The following is a 15,427-nucleotide window of genomic DNA, read 5'->3' as shown; positions in this document are numbered from 1 at the left end:
AGGACATCCGGGTTCAGACGCAATTAGGAGCAAAGTTCACTTTCTCCATCAGCCCTCACATGTTGGACGTTTCAGGAAAAGAAAAGTCAGTGGAAGGTAGACAGACAGAAGAGCTGAAGGTGATTCGTTCAAGTACCTGCGATCAGAGGGTCACTCCAGGTTGGAGACCTGAGGAAAGCCGGATCTAGAAATGCGCCACAAAAACGAACATTTTACTTTGGTGAAAACTTTAACTCAGGATAACGACTAATGGAGCCCTGAGCTTGTTTCTCTGCAACCAGACGGTCCATCTGGGAGAGACGAGAGACGATGAGACCGGAAGTGTTGCTGATGCTCAGGGTTCTTGGTCTCTAGTGGAGAAGCAGCTTGAAGCTTCATTGCCTCATTAACATCCGGTCACCATATCATGCAGAGCTTGGACTGTGGGAATCACCTGCCGGGATAAATCCATCCTCCTGTCTCTTCTCTGGGCCTTTTCCCTTCGCAAAGAAACTTTCCAAACAATCTGATCCGTTTCTGACTCATTTTGCTGCTTGTGGCTCCATGTTGGCGGCAAGACGGAACCGAGAGAATCCGGTTAAAGGATTTTCAACATAAAAGATCCTCCACACTCAAATAATACATAAAACGGAAATATTTAATTATTTCTTGCGCTACCCAGTACCAATTGGTCCACGGACCGGAGGTTGAGGACCACTGTGCTATAGTTTTCAAGGAAAATTTATTTCTGCATTAAATTTGCCAATATTAGTCACAGATGAATACTTTTTGTGTCAAATCATACGTTATTGGGCTCATAGAAGTTACATTTACTGATAATTGTTTAGAAAATTCAAGATGGCGGTCATGGAAAATTTCCTTTAGCACTAAAATTGCCAACTACCGTATTTTCCGCACTATGAGGCGCACCTTCAATGAGTGGCCTATTTTAAAACTTTTTTCATATATAAGGCGCATACAATAGCCGCTACAGTAGAGGCTGGGGTTACGTTATGCATCCACTAGATGGAGCTGCGCTAAAGGGAATGTCAACAAAACAGTCAGATAGGTCAGTCAAACTTTATTAATAGATTACAAACCAGCGTTCTGAAAACTCCCTTCATTCCCAAAATGAATAAACAGCTGTTTGATTATTTTCCCCGAGGTAAAGTCAGTGACGTGGTATTTTCATGACACAGTTTATCTTTTAACAACAGCAAGGTATAACATATAGTGGAGGGGAACTTTTCCTCGATTCAATAAACACGTAAAAAACAGTCTGATGCTGTTACGGTAAATCAAACGTTAGTGCAATCACAATATATATCCACTTCCGCTATAACCATTGATTGTTCATGTTAAATTCTCTGGCTGCTGCTCTGTTCCCATGTTCTACCGTGTGACTGATCGCCTTGAGCTTAAACTGCGTCGTCAGCGTGTCTCTTAATAGGAGCCATTTTGGGGTCTTTACACAAAACCCAGCCTGCACCGCGCGCTTCTTCTTCTACGGGGGAAAATGAAGTCGGCGGCTGCTTACCGTAGTTGCGAGACCTGTTGCGGCTCAATATTGGTCCATATATAAGGCGCACCGGATTATAAGGCGCACTGTCGGCTTTGGAGAAAATTGAAGGTTTTTAGGTGCAACTTATAGTGCAGAAAATACGGTATATGAATGAGTTGCTGTCAGTCATAGCCTACAGAATTTGAACCATATATATATATATATATATATATATATATATATATATATGTATATATATATCTACATGTATATACAGTATATATAGACTGATTTCATCTTTGGTTCCAAGAAGAGCAGAGTCAGAGTTTATCGCCATGGTAACAGACTCCTCTATTGATGATGTGTCAGTGTGTTGCCAGGTCAACTAACTCAGGGTCGGATGAACCTGACATCGGCTGGTGAACAGTGATGCTGCGGGCCGCCATGTTTCACTGCATCATGTTAAAGACTCCAGTTATTCCAGAGCTTCAGACTGACCAGCAGGGGGAGCTGGTTCCCGTTAGCTAACCTCTCTCTGTGTGTGTGTGTTTTTCAGGCTCAGCTGCTGGAGCTGCGGACTCAGAACTACCAGCTGTCTGATGACCTCAGGAAGAACTCTGCAGGTTAAACACCAAGGCTGCCCCTCCAGCCCACAGGATCACTCCTCCTCCACCATGCCAGTACCGGTACAAATTAACTTCTGCTTCTGTTTCAGAGCTGAACGCCGTCCGCCTGAAGCTCGGCGTTCTGGAGAGAGACCTAGTCAAAGCTCAGAAGGTGATTGGCTGGTTTCTGGCTGGTTGCCAGTTGGTTGCTTGGTGGTTGCTGGCTGGTTACCGGTTGGTTCCTGGCTGGTTGCTTGGTGGTTGCCGGTTGGTTCCCGGCTGGTTGCCGGTTGGTTGCTTGGTGGTTTCTGGCTGGTTGCTTGGTGGTTGCCGGTTGGTTCCCGGCTGGTTGCCGGTTGGTTGCTTGGTGGTTTCTGGCTGGTTGCTTGGTGGTTGCCGGTTGGTTCCCAGCTGGTTGGTATCCTTCGGCCTCTACTGATTTCTGTCTCTTTTTTTCTTCAGGCTTTAAACAAGAGTAAAAAGGCTCAGGTGAGTTCCCCTCTTGGTTGCTATGGTTACCAGGCGGCGTGACCCCGTCCTGACCTGGGGTGTGTCACTGCAGGAGGTGGAGGCTCTGCTGAGTGAGAACGAGATGCTGCAGGGGAAGCTGCACAGCCAGGAGGACGACTTCCGGCTGCAGAACAGTACGCTGATGGCCGAGCTGTCCAAGGTAGGGCGACCTCTGGGCGACCCGAGGTGACCTGAGGTCACCCCAGCCTGACCCGTGTCCCTCAGCTCTGCACGCAGATCGAGCAGCTGGAGACGGAGAACCGGCGCCTGCAGGAAGGGGGCGGAGCCTCTGGGCCCCCTGCTGACTCCACCCACGGCCCCGCGGATGGAGAGCTGCTGCGGCTGCAGGCCGAAAACGCCGCGCTGCACAAGAAGCTAAGGGGTGAGTCTGATGGGAAGGTTCTGGAGGTCCGGTCCGGTCCGGACCAGGCGGGTTCTTTTTGGTTCGGTCCGGTCCGTTTCTGACATATGCTTCAGTCGCTCCTCTTCTCCTACAGCTCTCCAAGAGCGTTTCGATGGGGAGCTGCAGAGGCCGCCTGTTGCCCACGGCGACCAGAGCGTTGCCACAGAGACAGATGGGCCAGCTGGCACCAACGGAGTCTCTGATGTGGCAGGGGGTGGGGCGGGGGCGGGGCCAGAGGGAACCAATCAGAGGGAGGAACAGGTGAGTACCTGCAGCAAAGCTGGGCTGGACCACAGAGTTCTGTTCAGTCCGACCCGGTTCTGACCCGGTTCTGTCCCTCAGACTGAGAGCGGCCTGCAGCAGTCAGAGCAGCAGCGTCACGGTGAGTCCCTCTGCGTTGCTACATGAGTTAATTTTTATTGACAGCTCATATCAATATTTAATAATATCTTATCAATATTCATATCTAATAGTAATTTGATAATCAATATTTCCTGTATGGTTTGTTGTTAAACTCCTCCGTCTCAATTTAAATATTTTCATTTATTTTTCCAGAACCGGGCTTAGTTCTGGTCCTGAACAAAGCCCGCTTCTGGTTGGTTGGTTCTGGCTGACCCAGAACCACGCTGAGCGGTTCTGGTTCCAACTCGCTGCTCATGATGCTGAGACCTCAGATGTTTCCATGGAAACAGATGATTCAATAAACAGAACCAGCTGATCCATTCATCGGTCAGGAACTGATGAATGGACTCCAGAACCGCTCCAGGTCCGGTCTGAGCAGCGAGTCGGGTCAGCAGAGTTTCCCCCAGTAAACCTGCTCAGTGCTTTTGGGTGAAAGATGTTAATTAGACAGGAAATGTCAAAATATTACTGGGTAATTAAATGTTACTGGAAAACATGGCCAGTGAAACTATTTAAACCCACAACCAGGCTGAAAAACAACAAATAAAAAATACGATTAAAATGAATATCAATTATTTTCACTTCTGTTTAAACCAAATGAAGTCAGAGGCTCCATCAGGGCTTCAGGGGCCATAAATGATCATATTTTAACACAGATGCATAAATGTAACATTTGTTTATTGAGATGATCGATGCTGCTAAATTTGATTTAATGGTTTCATCATAAATAAATTAAAAGATTTAAATTGTTTAACATTTAAATTTAGGATTTTAAGGAGCTGGCAAGTTTACTTTGTAAAAGTTCAAAGAACAATACTCATAGTTAGATTGTTTTGTTACCATAGCAACAATCTGATGCTGTGACTTTGAGCTGTTTGTTCACAAATACAAATTAGTAAACTGCAATTATAACTGATTGTTTTTATGTTGGCCAGTTAATCTACTCTCCCTCTCCCAGATTAAATCCAACACAGAAGCTGTTAGAGGTGCTGATGGTTTTAGCAGCAAGAGGGGCCCCTAGGTCAGATTCTGCCCCAGGCCTCATGCAGCCTTGGACCGGCCCTGCAGGATGAGTTCAATCTGCTGCACTGAGCAGAGATGAGCAACAAACTGAGATTTAATTCAATGCTGCTAATGTGGCTTTAGCAGCTCTAACATTTCTGTCTGTTGAGTTTTAATAAGAGCCACAGAAACTGTTTTGGTTGCTCAACTTTAAGGGATGAGATTTTCAGATCTCACATTAACTCTGACTAAGTGGACAAAGCATTTGATATGGTTTGTTGCATTATGTACCTGGAAAAATGAAACTAAAAATAATGATAAAATAATATAAAACCAGCATGAAGCGTGACTACGAGGCGAGCGTGAAGCTCCTCACCGACTGAACCTGCACGATGAGGTTAGCGCTGGTTCGTTAACCGCTAACGCTCCGACCAACCGGAACACAGACGGGAAATTTACTGGGAAGACAGCGCCACACGCTGGGCAGCACGTTGAGATGTGAAGGTCGTACACAAAGATAAATCATTCTCACTGCTCCTCAACGCACCTCTGACAACGACTACAAGTTATTCCTACGTTCACATAGAGCTGTGCAACCAGAGCTAACACGGTGTGTTTAAACTCCTACCTTGATGTAAAGTTCTCCAAAGAAACATGATTCCTCACAGGAAGTTGATGTAAATATCCATACAGGTCAGCCTGCGTCCAGTTTGAGAGAAAGGAGGAGCGCGATCCCTGCTGAGGTAACTTAAGAGATCAAGCAGTGGCCGTGCGCTGAGGCGCCAGCTGAGTGATTGGGCTGCTCTCCCTGCTTTGAATGCATCAACTATAAACTTATCTTTTAGGAATAAATCTGCCCAGCCAGGGAAACGCTCAGAGCAACGCTTGCAATCCGGATTTTAAAAAACCCCCCAAAAAGTGATTTTTTATTATTATTATTTAATTAATTTAAAAAACTAGCAGCGTTTGGCCTGGCGGGGGGGCTAGTAAAGCATGGTGGACCGCCAGGCTTATAATACAACGGCGACCTCTCCTGGTAGGTTCTAACTCTCTGTTTGTTCCAGAGCTGCAGATGGAGATGGAGCTGAACACACAGACAGAGGAGAAGAGGCTGCTGAGGGAGCAGCTGCTGGCCCTGGAGGTACACACACTGAGAGACACACACTGAGAGACACACACTGAGAGACACACTGAGAGACACACACTGAGAGACACACTGAGAGACACACACTGAGAGACACACAGAGAGCTGCAGCAGAGTAACCCCCCCCCCTTCCTCCTGCCTCCCCCCCCCCTTCCTCCTGCCCCCCCCCCCCCCCCCCCCCCCCCGCCTTCCTCCTGCCTCCCCCCAAGGCGTCCCGGTTGGCCGACGTCTCCAGGCTGCAGGATGACATCATCAAGGTGAGTCCTGGCTACAGCGAGTCACCTGGAGGTCAGGAGGTCACGATAAGTAATGGCTGCTGTTTCTGTTTCAGCTGACGGACAAGATCAAGAAGAAGCAGGAGAGGTAAGGAGCCAGGGGGGCAAAGAGGGCGATGAGGGGCCCAGGTTAGCTTCACATTGTGGGAACAAATCTGTTGATCACCTTTAGCATCCAGTTATAATCAATAATTACTCCAGCTGATCTGCTGTTCAGTTTATTAGAAACATTGAAACGTTTTAATCTGCAGAAAGTCAAAATAGATCAGCTCCAGTTCAGAAACACTAAAGCTTCTAGTCCATCAGGGTCAGAGGTCATGACGATGGAGAGTCTGAGGAGAGCGTCATCATCACCACCGTGTGTCAGAGCAGAAATGCTTCAAGGCTTTTTTTCTCCAGCAGGGGGCAGCCAAGCTCCAGAAGCCCGGAAATAAACTGAACTGAGCTTCTCTTCCTGAAGTTGCTCTGTGATTGCTGAAGTTGCTGTAACTGTTGCGTTGCCTTGCAGCTTCCAGCGCCTGCAGACGGAGAAGGAGGGTCTGTACAACGACAGCAGGTCAGAACCGGAGCGGTGCCTGATGGGAGAATAATCTCTGGATCGGTGACATCACTTCCTGTTTACTTTCTCTGATGATATCATGAATTATTGTGAAAGCTGAGAGTTAGATCTGCATATTAATTAATTTGATCATATATTTAATATTAATGAGCATTTATTGTTTTTATATTCTCTGCTTTAGAAGGAAGCGTCCAATCAGAACACAGTATTCTCTGAAAACGGGTTGCAGAACCGGGACCAGTCCGACCCGGATAAACAGAATAAACAGAACCGGTCTGACCCTCTGTGTCTGTGTTCAGGACGAAGATCGACGAGATCAACCAGAGGAGAGAAGAAGAAGTGAAGGCGGCCAACCTGCGGCTGCAGAAGCTGCAGTCAGACCTGACAGCAGCCAATCAGGTGGGAGCTCAGACTGTGACATCATCAGCGACTTTATCAACCCATCCGTTAGCAACAAGCAGTTAGCAACAAGCGGTTAGCAACAGGCGGTTAGCAACAAACAGCCTCCATCTTTGTTCAGGTGGCAGTGGAGCTGAAGGAGCAGCTGGAGAGCAAAGAGACGCAGCACCAGGCGGCTCTGCAGGCCTTGAAGGACCAGGTAACTACTGTCCCCCAGAGTCCAGGGAACTGCCTCGCTGTCTGCCTTTCTGCTTTTTGCCTCTAGTGAATAATATCTCTCCACTTTTGAGGAGGAACTGAACCAGGTTCTGGTTCTGCTGCAGTTCTGCTTTCTGACCCGCTCTGCTCCTTGTTCTGGCATGCTTCCTCTCTGCATTCACTCTTCTTCTCCTTTCCTTGGCTTCCCTCTCTCTGCCGCCCCCTTCCTGCGGTCCTGCAGGCGGCCAATCAGAGCGCGCTCAGTCAGGAGCAGGTGGACGGCGTCTTGCAGGAGAACGAAGCTCTGAGGACGAACCTGGCCGCTCTGGAACAGGTAACAGAGCGCCACCCGCAGGAAAGCTGCTGTCACTGCAGAACACCCAGAACCCTCCGTCCTCCATTCAGCGGCCCGGTCCCTGCAGAACCTTCAGGGTACTGACCGCCGCTGACCTGTGTCCAGATCCAGACTTCCAAGACGCAGGAGCTGAACCTGCTGAGGGAGCAGCAGGAGGCGCTGGCGGTGGAGCTGCAGCAGAGGAGGGCGGAGCAGGAGGGCCTGCTGGCCCAGAGGGACGACCTCAGCTCCCAGCTGCAGGTAGCGCCAGGCAGGTTCTGACCCGCCGCCGCCGCTAACCGGCTCCTCGTGGCTGACCCGACCCGCCTCTGTTCCCCCGCAGGAGTCCAGCTTCGCCAACAGGAAGCTGCTGGAGCAGCTGACGGAGGAGACGCAGGAGAAGGAGCAGCTGCTGGCGGAGCTGGAGGAGGCCAGGAAGGTAGGAAAGACACACACCTCACACACACTATACACACACCTCACAGACTGTCCGCAACACACACCTTTCCCCCCTGCCCCCCAGACGGCGGAGAAGCGGAAGGCCATGTTGGACGATGTGGCGTCTCAGCTGAACCAGGTGAAGTCTGACCACAAGGAGGCGCTGTCTGACCTCAGGCTGCTACATGAGAAGGAGGTGAGAGCAGAGCTGCAGGTTTCTGGCCTCTAAGGACCGGTGAGGTCCAAACATTACTTTGACTGGGCCGCCTGAAGCTGATTGGTGCGTCTCGCCCCTCAGGTCCTCGGCGTGAGAGCTCGCTATGAGAAGGAACTGCGGGTTCTCCACGAGGAGAAGAACCGCTCCGAGGAGGAGATCCGGCAACAGCTCAAGGAGGAGAAGGTTCTGGTTCTGGTTCTGGTTCTGGAGCAGCGGACCCGTCCGGGCCGGAAGTCTGACGTCCGGTTTGTGTTTCAGGGCCGGACCAGAGAGCTGCAGGGCCTGCAGCAGCAGCTGGAGGACCTGCAGCAGCAGCTCCAGGCCATGGAGGGAACCAGGGGCTGGTTCGAGAGGCGGCTGAAGGAGGCCGAGGTGGGTCCGGCGCCGGCCCAGAACCGGTACCGGCGGGCTCGGCTAGCAGAACCGCGGCCTGATTGCTATCTCTGTGTGAGCAGGAGAACCTGGAGACGAATGGCGAGCAGCACCGGCAGGAAGTCCAGACGCTGCAGGAGGAACACGGCCAGCAGCTGCAGGTAGCCGGGGTCAGGGGTCAGGGGTCAGGGGTCGGTTCTGTCTGGGATAACAGGGAGCATCACTGGTGGAGGAAAGGTCAGGGGTTAACAGTAACTAACAGAAGAACGTCAGAGGTCGGTGACTGATCTTATTTGAATAAATCAGAGCGCTGTTGTCGACCAGCGGGGGGCGCATCAGCGCTCCCACCCTGATGGTGGTCCTTGACTAGACCTTTTTTGAGCCGATCCCAGATCAGCGGAACATGAATAACTCTTCGTAGGCGTGCTGATTGGACACGCTTCTAGTTAGAGTTGCTGTCTCCATGGCAACAGAGAGGTAAAACCGTTCCAACAGCCAATCAGAGCAGGAGCTTCCCTAAATCTGTCAGATCCTGCTGCTGTGGCGGCCAGCAGGGGGCGATGCTGGCGGGAAACCAGCCGGGACACAGAGAGACACTTCCTGACACCTGATGAGTCTGACCGGGCCACGGGGAGGATGGTGTTAGCAGGTCCGTGTTGCTCCCAGAACCATCATAGAGGTTCTGGATGGTCTAACAGTACATGGACTGAGTTCAGCTGGATGTCTTATTTTCACACCTGGACATAGATGGTGGTTCTGGATGGATGCTCTGTGGGTTCTGGGTGAGTTCTGGATGGTTTTGGATGGGTTCTGAATAGTTCTGGGTGAGTTCTGGATGGGTTCTGGGTGGTTTTGGATGGGTTCTGGGTGGTCCTGGATGGGTTTTGGATGGGTTCTGGGTAGGTTCTGGATGGATCTGGGTGGATATGGGTGGGTTCCCGATGGGTTCTGGGTGGGTTTTGGATGGGTTTTTGGGTGGTTTTGGGTGGGTTCTTGGTGGGTTCTGGATGGTTATGGGTGGTTTTGGATGGGTTCTGGATGGTTATGGGTGGTTTCTGGGTGGTTTTGGATGGGTTCGGAATAGCTCTGGGTGGGTTTTGGGTGGTTTTGGATGATTCTGGATTTTTCTGGGTGGTTCTCGGTGGGTTTTGGGTGGGTTCTGGATGGTTGTGGGTAGGTTCTGGGTGGTTTTGGATGGTTTCTGAATATTTCTGGGTGGGTTCTGGATGGTTTTGGAAAGGTTCTGGATGGTACTGGGTGGGTTCCCTAATAGTCCTGGGTGGTTTTGGATAATTTTGGACTTTTCTGGATGGTTCTCAATGGGTTCTGGATGGTTTTGGATGGGTCCTGGATGGTTCTCGATGGGTTCTGGGTGGTTTTGGATGGGTCCTGGATGGTTCTCGATGGGTTCTGGGTGGTTTTGGATGGGTTCTGAATAGTTCTGGGTGGTTTTGGATGATTCTGGATTTTTCTGGATGGTTCTTGGTGGGTTTTGGGTGGGTTCTGGATGGTTGTGGGTAGGTTCTGGGTGGTTTTGGATGGGTTCTGAATATTTCTGGGTGGGTTCTGGATGGTTTTGGATGGGTTCTGGATGGTACTGGGTGGGTTCCCTAATAGTTCTGGGTGGTTTTGGATAATTCTGGACTTTTCTGGATGGTTCTCAATGGGTTCTGGATGGTTCTGGGTGCGTTCTTTATGGTTTTGGATGGGTTCTGGATGGTTTTGGATGGGTTCTTTATGGTTCTGGGTGGGTTTTGGATGTTCTCGATGGATTCTGGATCGTTCTGGATGGTTCTGGGTAGGTTCTGGGTGGTTTTGGATGGATTCTGGATAGTTCTGGGTGGGTTCTGGATGGTTCTTGTTGGGTTCTGGATGGTTTTGGATGGGTTCTGGACGGTGCTGGGTGGTTCTGGGTGGGTTCTGAATAGTTCTGTGTGGTTTCTGGATGATTCTGGGTGGTTTTGGATGATTCTGAATTTTTCTTAATGGTTCTGGATAGTTCTGTTCGATCCTCTCTGTTCTGCGGTTTTTCTTTAATCGATTTAATTAGAGGGAATGAAATCCTGGCGGTTTATTTATGTCAGGTGTTTGTTTCCTGCAGGAGAAACGAGCTGAGATGGAGGGATGGAAGCAGCGGCTGGTGGAGGTGGAGAAAGAGAGAGATGAAGACAGAGAGACGATCAGGAAGCTCAGACAGGTGAGATCATCAGGTTCTCACTGACAGCCACTAGCTTCAGCATGATGCCGAAGCTGCCTGCAGCGCCGCACTACCACCGTCGCTGACACACATTTCCACACTATTCCACTAGGAGGGGCAGTTGAGGCGCTTTTCCACTCCCAGTGCCCACCAACCGGTTAATGTGCGGTTCGGTTCTGCCCGGGTAGTGAGCTTTTCCACCACGCGCTCTGTTCCTCGCTGTTGGGAGGAACGCAGCGGCTGCTGTGGTCAACTCTCTGCTGCCGCGACACTCTGTATTGGAGAACATCCAGGTTCTGGTTCCGATGGACCCAAATAAGCCCAGATATTTAATAGTCTTATAGAAATTCATTTCTGGCCCAAACATAATGATGAAGACTCAGATCAGCTGATTATTTCACTGTGCATGTAAATATAATTACAACCTTTTGGATTTAGGCGATACAGTCAAAAGATGAGAGAAAGATGCGTTTCTCTCTTTAATCTGTATTTCAGAGCAGCTAGCGGCTAGCAGCTAGCGGCTAATTCACCGTCATTCTGCTGATAAACAGATCAAAGTCCTCCATGCTGAGCAGCTCTGATAGCAGGAAAACTTAACGCTCAATGCGGTCAGCAGCCAATCAGATGGTTTTGGTGCCGTTCCTCCATCTGTCCTGCTAGTTCTACCACTGAAGTACTGAAATCTGAGCCGGGCCGAGCCGGATCTGCTCTGGTCGAGGAGAACCGGACAGAACTGGTCTTTGGTGAAACTTCCAAATTACCTTCAGTCTTAAAAGTTTGGTGCAGACCGGGTTCTGGTCCATTCAGTGGGTAATCTTGGTCCTGCTCCAGGAGCTGAAGGACACGGTGGACGGCCAGCGGATCCTGGAGAAGAAGGGCAGCTCTGCGGTGAGTACCAGCCGGCCCGCAGCAGGTGAGAGTCGTGCGGCGCAGACTAACGCTAGGCGTCTCTGCAGCTGAAGGACCTGAAGCGGCAGCTGCAGCTGGAGAGGAGGCGGGCCGACAAGCTGCAGGAGCGGCTGCAGGACATCCTGACCAACAGCAGGACCAGGACAGGTAAACGCACCTAAGGCAGTGATGTCATCACCTGCTGGGCTCACCGGCCTCCAGAACCAGAACCTGGTGCAGTTCTGCCCAGCTCTGTTGGTTCTGTCCAACTGTTTGTCCTTCAGGTCTGGAGGAGCTGGTCCTGTCTGAGATCAGCAGTCCCAGCCGGACTCAGCAGACCGGCGACTCGTCCTCCGTGTCCTCGTTCTCCTACAGAGACGTGATGAAGGAGGCGCAGCCGGCCAACCAGAACAGGGTGGGTCAACTTCAGCTGCTGCTTCTTTTACCAAAACTTTCTGAGCTGCAGAGAGAATCCATGTTGAAACTCGTATCATCTGAGCTTCTTAAGAGACGTCTTGTCCGAACTGATGGGCTCCTGTAGCAGTCAGTACTACAGCGGCTCTCAGAAAGCCTCTGACTGCAGGTCCAGAGTAGCATGCTGCCTGCTCCTGTGATTGGCTCCCTATCTGGTGTCTCCATCAGGAGTTGGTGTAGAGCAGGTGAGTGTTGGTAGGTGTAGGTGACCTCTGACCCCAGCGTGTCTCCTTCCAGTCCGGCGCCGGCAGCCCGCAGTCGCAGCGACCCGCCGAGCTTTCTGATGACGAGGTCGGGGAACTGTTCCAGCGGCTGGCCGAGGTCCAACAGGAGAAATGGATGCTGGAGGAGAAGGTGAGCTGTTGCCGTGGTTACCGTGGTAACCTGATCCAATGAGCCGTTGCCATGATAATCACGTTCCCCGGTATCGACGCTGCTCTACCTGGTGCAGGTGAAGCACCTGGAGGTGAGCTGCTCGTCGATGGCCGAGGACATCTGCAGGAAGAGCGCAATCATCGAGACCTATGTGATGGACAGCCGCAGAGGTGAGAACGCCAGAACCAGAACCGGGCCGGGTCTGCTTCCCAGTTACAGCCTCCCTCACTGTTACTATTCAGAATCTTCCGGTCTCATCCTGACCTCTGACCTCTCCTCAGACGTGTCGGGCGGCACATTGGCAGCTCACGGAGGCTCCCAGGGAGACAGAGGAGGTTTGGGCTCAGTGCTCAGAGATCTGGTGAAACCCGGAGACGAGAACCTGAGGGAGATGAACAAGAAGCTGCAGAACATGCTGGAGGAGCAGCTGACCAAGAATATGCACTTGCAGAAGGTAGCTACGCTAAGCATGCTAAACAGCTGAGCATGCTAAACCGGCTATGCACGCTGAACAAGCTTAGCACGCTAACAATGCTAAACAAGTTTATGAAGCTAAACACGCTAAGCATGCTAAACAAGCTTAGCATGCTAAACACGCTGTGGATGCTAAGCAAACTTAGCATGATAAACATGCTAAACTCGCCAAGCATGTTAAACACGCTATGAACGCTAAACCTGCTATGCACACTAAACAAGCTTAGCATGCTAAACACGCTGTGGATGCTAAGCAAACTTAGCATGATAAACATGCTAAACTTGCCAAGCATGCTAAATATGCTAAACTCGTTAAGCATGCTAAACATGCCCAGCATGCTAAACACGTTATGCACGCTAAACAAGCTTAGCCTGCTAAACACACTATGGATGCTAAACAAACATAGCATGCTAAACAAGCTTAGCATGTTAAACCCGCTGTGGACACTAAACAAACTTAGCATGCTAAACACAACATACAGTTTTCCAGTTACATAGTTCCGTTTGTTGTTATAATCAGCATCTGTTACCCGTTATCTGTTGCTATGAGATCTTATCTATATCAAATATTTATTTGACTTCCTGAAATTGGGTCTCTGAAGCTCCGCCTCCAGGAAGTTGTTCCAACATGGCTCCTCTATTAAACTTTTAACATTTTTACCAGCGCTGCTATGAGCAGCAGCTCCTATAATGACCTCAACTGTTTGCTAATTTCTACTAGCTAGTCTGAAGGAGCTGGGTGGGGGAGGAGCTGCGCCTCTAAGGCGGGGCTAGGTCCACCCAGGCGTTTTAGCATATATTAGCATCGTGTGCGTATCGCTGTTCAAACATGCATGAAAAAAATCTAAGCAACACTCCAGGTTGTTGCTGAGCGAAAAACATTACTTGAACATCAAAAAGTTGATACCGCTTCTTGAAAATATAGTTTTTCTGATTTTTAAAAATTGGTTTATTTGTTTATTTGCATCAGATGCAAATAAACATTTGTTTATGCAAATGTTTATTTGCTTTCTGCAGAAAAATCTGCAGAAAGTGTTGTGGAGTGGAGTGACCTGAAGGTTCTGACCCAAACCTCCGTGTCTCCCTGCAGGACCTGGAACTACTGTCCCAGGAATTAGTCCGGCTTAGTAAAGAGGGCGGTCCGGGTGTTAGCGGTACCGCCGGTTCTGGATGAGACTATAATGTGGATCCATCCTGCTTGCTTCCTTCCTCCTCGCTCGCTGCATTCACAACCTGCTGGGGTCTGTCTACTTTCTGGAGCCGGTGTGGGCTCTGGTCTGGTTCGTGTCCATCTGGACCAGAAGGTCTCGGGGACGGAGGACGAGGAGCTCTGAAGACACTTGGTCTCATTTCATTTGTTGAATGTACTGTAATTAGACTGCACTGCTCACCTCTCTGGGCCCTGGCTATGACCTGGAGAACTCTGTGTTTATCTTACAGCATGCTGACCCCTGACCTCATCAGTTCTTGTCTGGAACCTGACTAAGACCTGGACTCTGTCTGAAACAGTCACCATGACAACTGAGCACAGACTGACAGCCAATCAGTGAGCTCGCTTTCCGGTTGCCATGGTTACCGTTTTGGTTTCACTCACCTGGAAACACGACACTGAACTTTACTACAAAATGTTCTGAAGACGGAACCAAAGATTCTATCAGATCCGCCCGTCACTACAGACGAACTGGGCCGCTTTCTGCCACCAGGTGGCACCAGAACCTTCAGGCAGCAGCTCGCGTTGACCTATAGCAGGAGGTCCGACTGGGTCTGGTTCTGAAAGGCTTGTCTGCTACAATAAACAGAACCATACAGTCCGGATGTTCCTGACCGGGTCACAAAGTATTTGAGTTAAGGCCGGTTCTGGACGTGTTCTAGAATGAGACCAGATTCTGCAGAAGGAAAACAGAAACATCCAACTGGTTCTGACCCAAACCAGTTGACTGTGAACCTATTCTGGTCCAGGCATGTTTTGGGTTCTGTTAAACTGGAACCGGTTCTGTCCTGAATAGATCGATTCCTATGTTATACCTTCAGAACCGGCCTGATGAGCCTGTTGGTGGAAAACAAAAGGTTCTGTTGACTTTCACACAGAACCAGCTGATGTTCTGGCCCAGAGTAGAACGGACCAGCAGGTTGGGGTTCTGCTGTCTGCTAAGTTCTGTAGTGCCTCTGATCCAGAACCGGACCCGCAGGCAATTAATGACTAACACTCCAAGGGTTAGACTACTTCCTGGATTCCCTCCAGGACAGAACCAAAGTTCTGCAGCCAGTTCTGGTTTTGGCTCTCTTCTGGGCTGTGTCTACTTCCTGGATTACCTAGAAACATTTTCTCTGCTGTTCTACATGCGGGGTCCAGATCAGTCTACTTCCTGCAGAATTCACGTTTCCATTACGAGTTTGAACTTATGACTTACTGACCATTGGGCTCTGACTACATGCTGACGTCTCGGCCCGTTTTGGGTGGAACCGGCTCCGTTTTCTGTGCAGCTTCAGGAAGTTTGAGTTTTATCATCTGAAACATCTAATCTGAACAGGTTTTGTGTGCCGTTTGGATCAGAACCGTGTTTGTACCGTCTGGTTCTGTAAATAATCGCTGTGATTTAAAGAATAAACTATTTATGTCTGATCATCATGACGCTAATTACTGTATCCATGAAGAGAAATAAAGTCCTGTCTGGACCAGC

General features: G+C 49.9%; 1 protein-coding gene across 5 annotated transcripts in view; it reads left to right on the top strand.

Annotated features, from left to right (window-relative positions):
* gripap1 (GRIP1 associated protein 1) overlaps nt 1-15,427 on the top strand; it is a 19,355-nt gene extending 3,928 nt beyond the window's left edge. For 2 of the 5 annotated variants that reach the window (XM_032567187.1, XM_032567202.1), the window contains exons 2-29: nt 2,037-2,103; nt 2,196-2,257; nt 2,548-2,574; nt 2,648-2,755; nt 2,821-2,977; nt 3,093-3,259; nt 3,341-3,380; nt 5,467-5,543; nt 5,756-5,803; nt 5,878-5,909; nt 6,330-6,377; nt 6,680-6,779; nt 6,901-6,978; nt 7,219-7,311; nt 7,438-7,572; nt 7,655-7,750; nt 7,835-7,945; nt 8,048-8,149; nt 8,225-8,338; nt 8,422-8,499; nt 10,440-10,535; nt 11,367-11,423; nt 11,492-11,591; nt 11,708-11,838; nt 12,135-12,251; nt 12,349-12,442; nt 12,554-12,726; nt 13,837-15,427. In XM_032567187.1, the coding sequence (XP_032423078.1) occupies nt 2,037-2,103; nt 2,196-2,257; nt 2,548-2,574; nt 2,648-2,755; nt 2,821-2,977; nt 3,093-3,259; nt 3,341-3,380; nt 5,467-5,543; nt 5,756-5,803; nt 5,878-5,909; nt 6,330-6,377; nt 6,680-6,779; nt 6,901-6,978; nt 7,219-7,311; nt 7,438-7,572; nt 7,655-7,750; nt 7,835-7,945; nt 8,048-8,149; nt 8,225-8,338; nt 8,422-8,499; nt 10,440-10,535; nt 11,367-11,423; nt 11,492-11,591; nt 11,708-11,838; nt 12,135-12,251; nt 12,349-12,442; nt 12,554-12,726; nt 13,837-13,920 (2,592 nt within the window). In that variant the 3' untranslated portion in view covers nt 13,921-15,427. The remainder of the gene's footprint in view (nt 1-2,036; nt 2,104-2,195; nt 2,258-2,547; nt 2,575-2,647; nt 2,756-2,820; nt 2,978-3,092; nt 3,260-3,340; nt 3,381-5,466; nt 5,544-5,755; nt 5,804-5,877; nt 5,910-6,329; nt 6,378-6,679; nt 6,780-6,900; nt 6,979-7,218; nt 7,312-7,437; nt 7,573-7,654; nt 7,751-7,834; nt 7,946-8,047; nt 8,150-8,224; nt 8,339-8,421; nt 8,500-10,439; nt 10,536-11,366; nt 11,424-11,491; nt 11,592-11,707; nt 11,839-12,134; nt 12,252-12,348; nt 12,443-12,553; nt 12,727-13,836) is intronic. The other 3 variants (XM_032567196.1, XM_032567210.1, XM_032567220.1) reach the window with 3 other exon arrangements.

This window comes from Xiphophorus hellerii, chromosome 1, assembly GCF_003331165.1.
Source record: "Xiphophorus hellerii strain 12219 chromosome 1, Xiphophorus_hellerii-4.1, whole genome shotgun sequence".
In the NCBI taxonomy this organism is placed as follows: Eukaryota; Metazoa; Chordata; class Actinopteri; order Cyprinodontiformes; family Poeciliidae; genus Xiphophorus; species Xiphophorus hellerii.
This window is presented reverse-complemented; position numbering and strand designations above follow the sequence as displayed.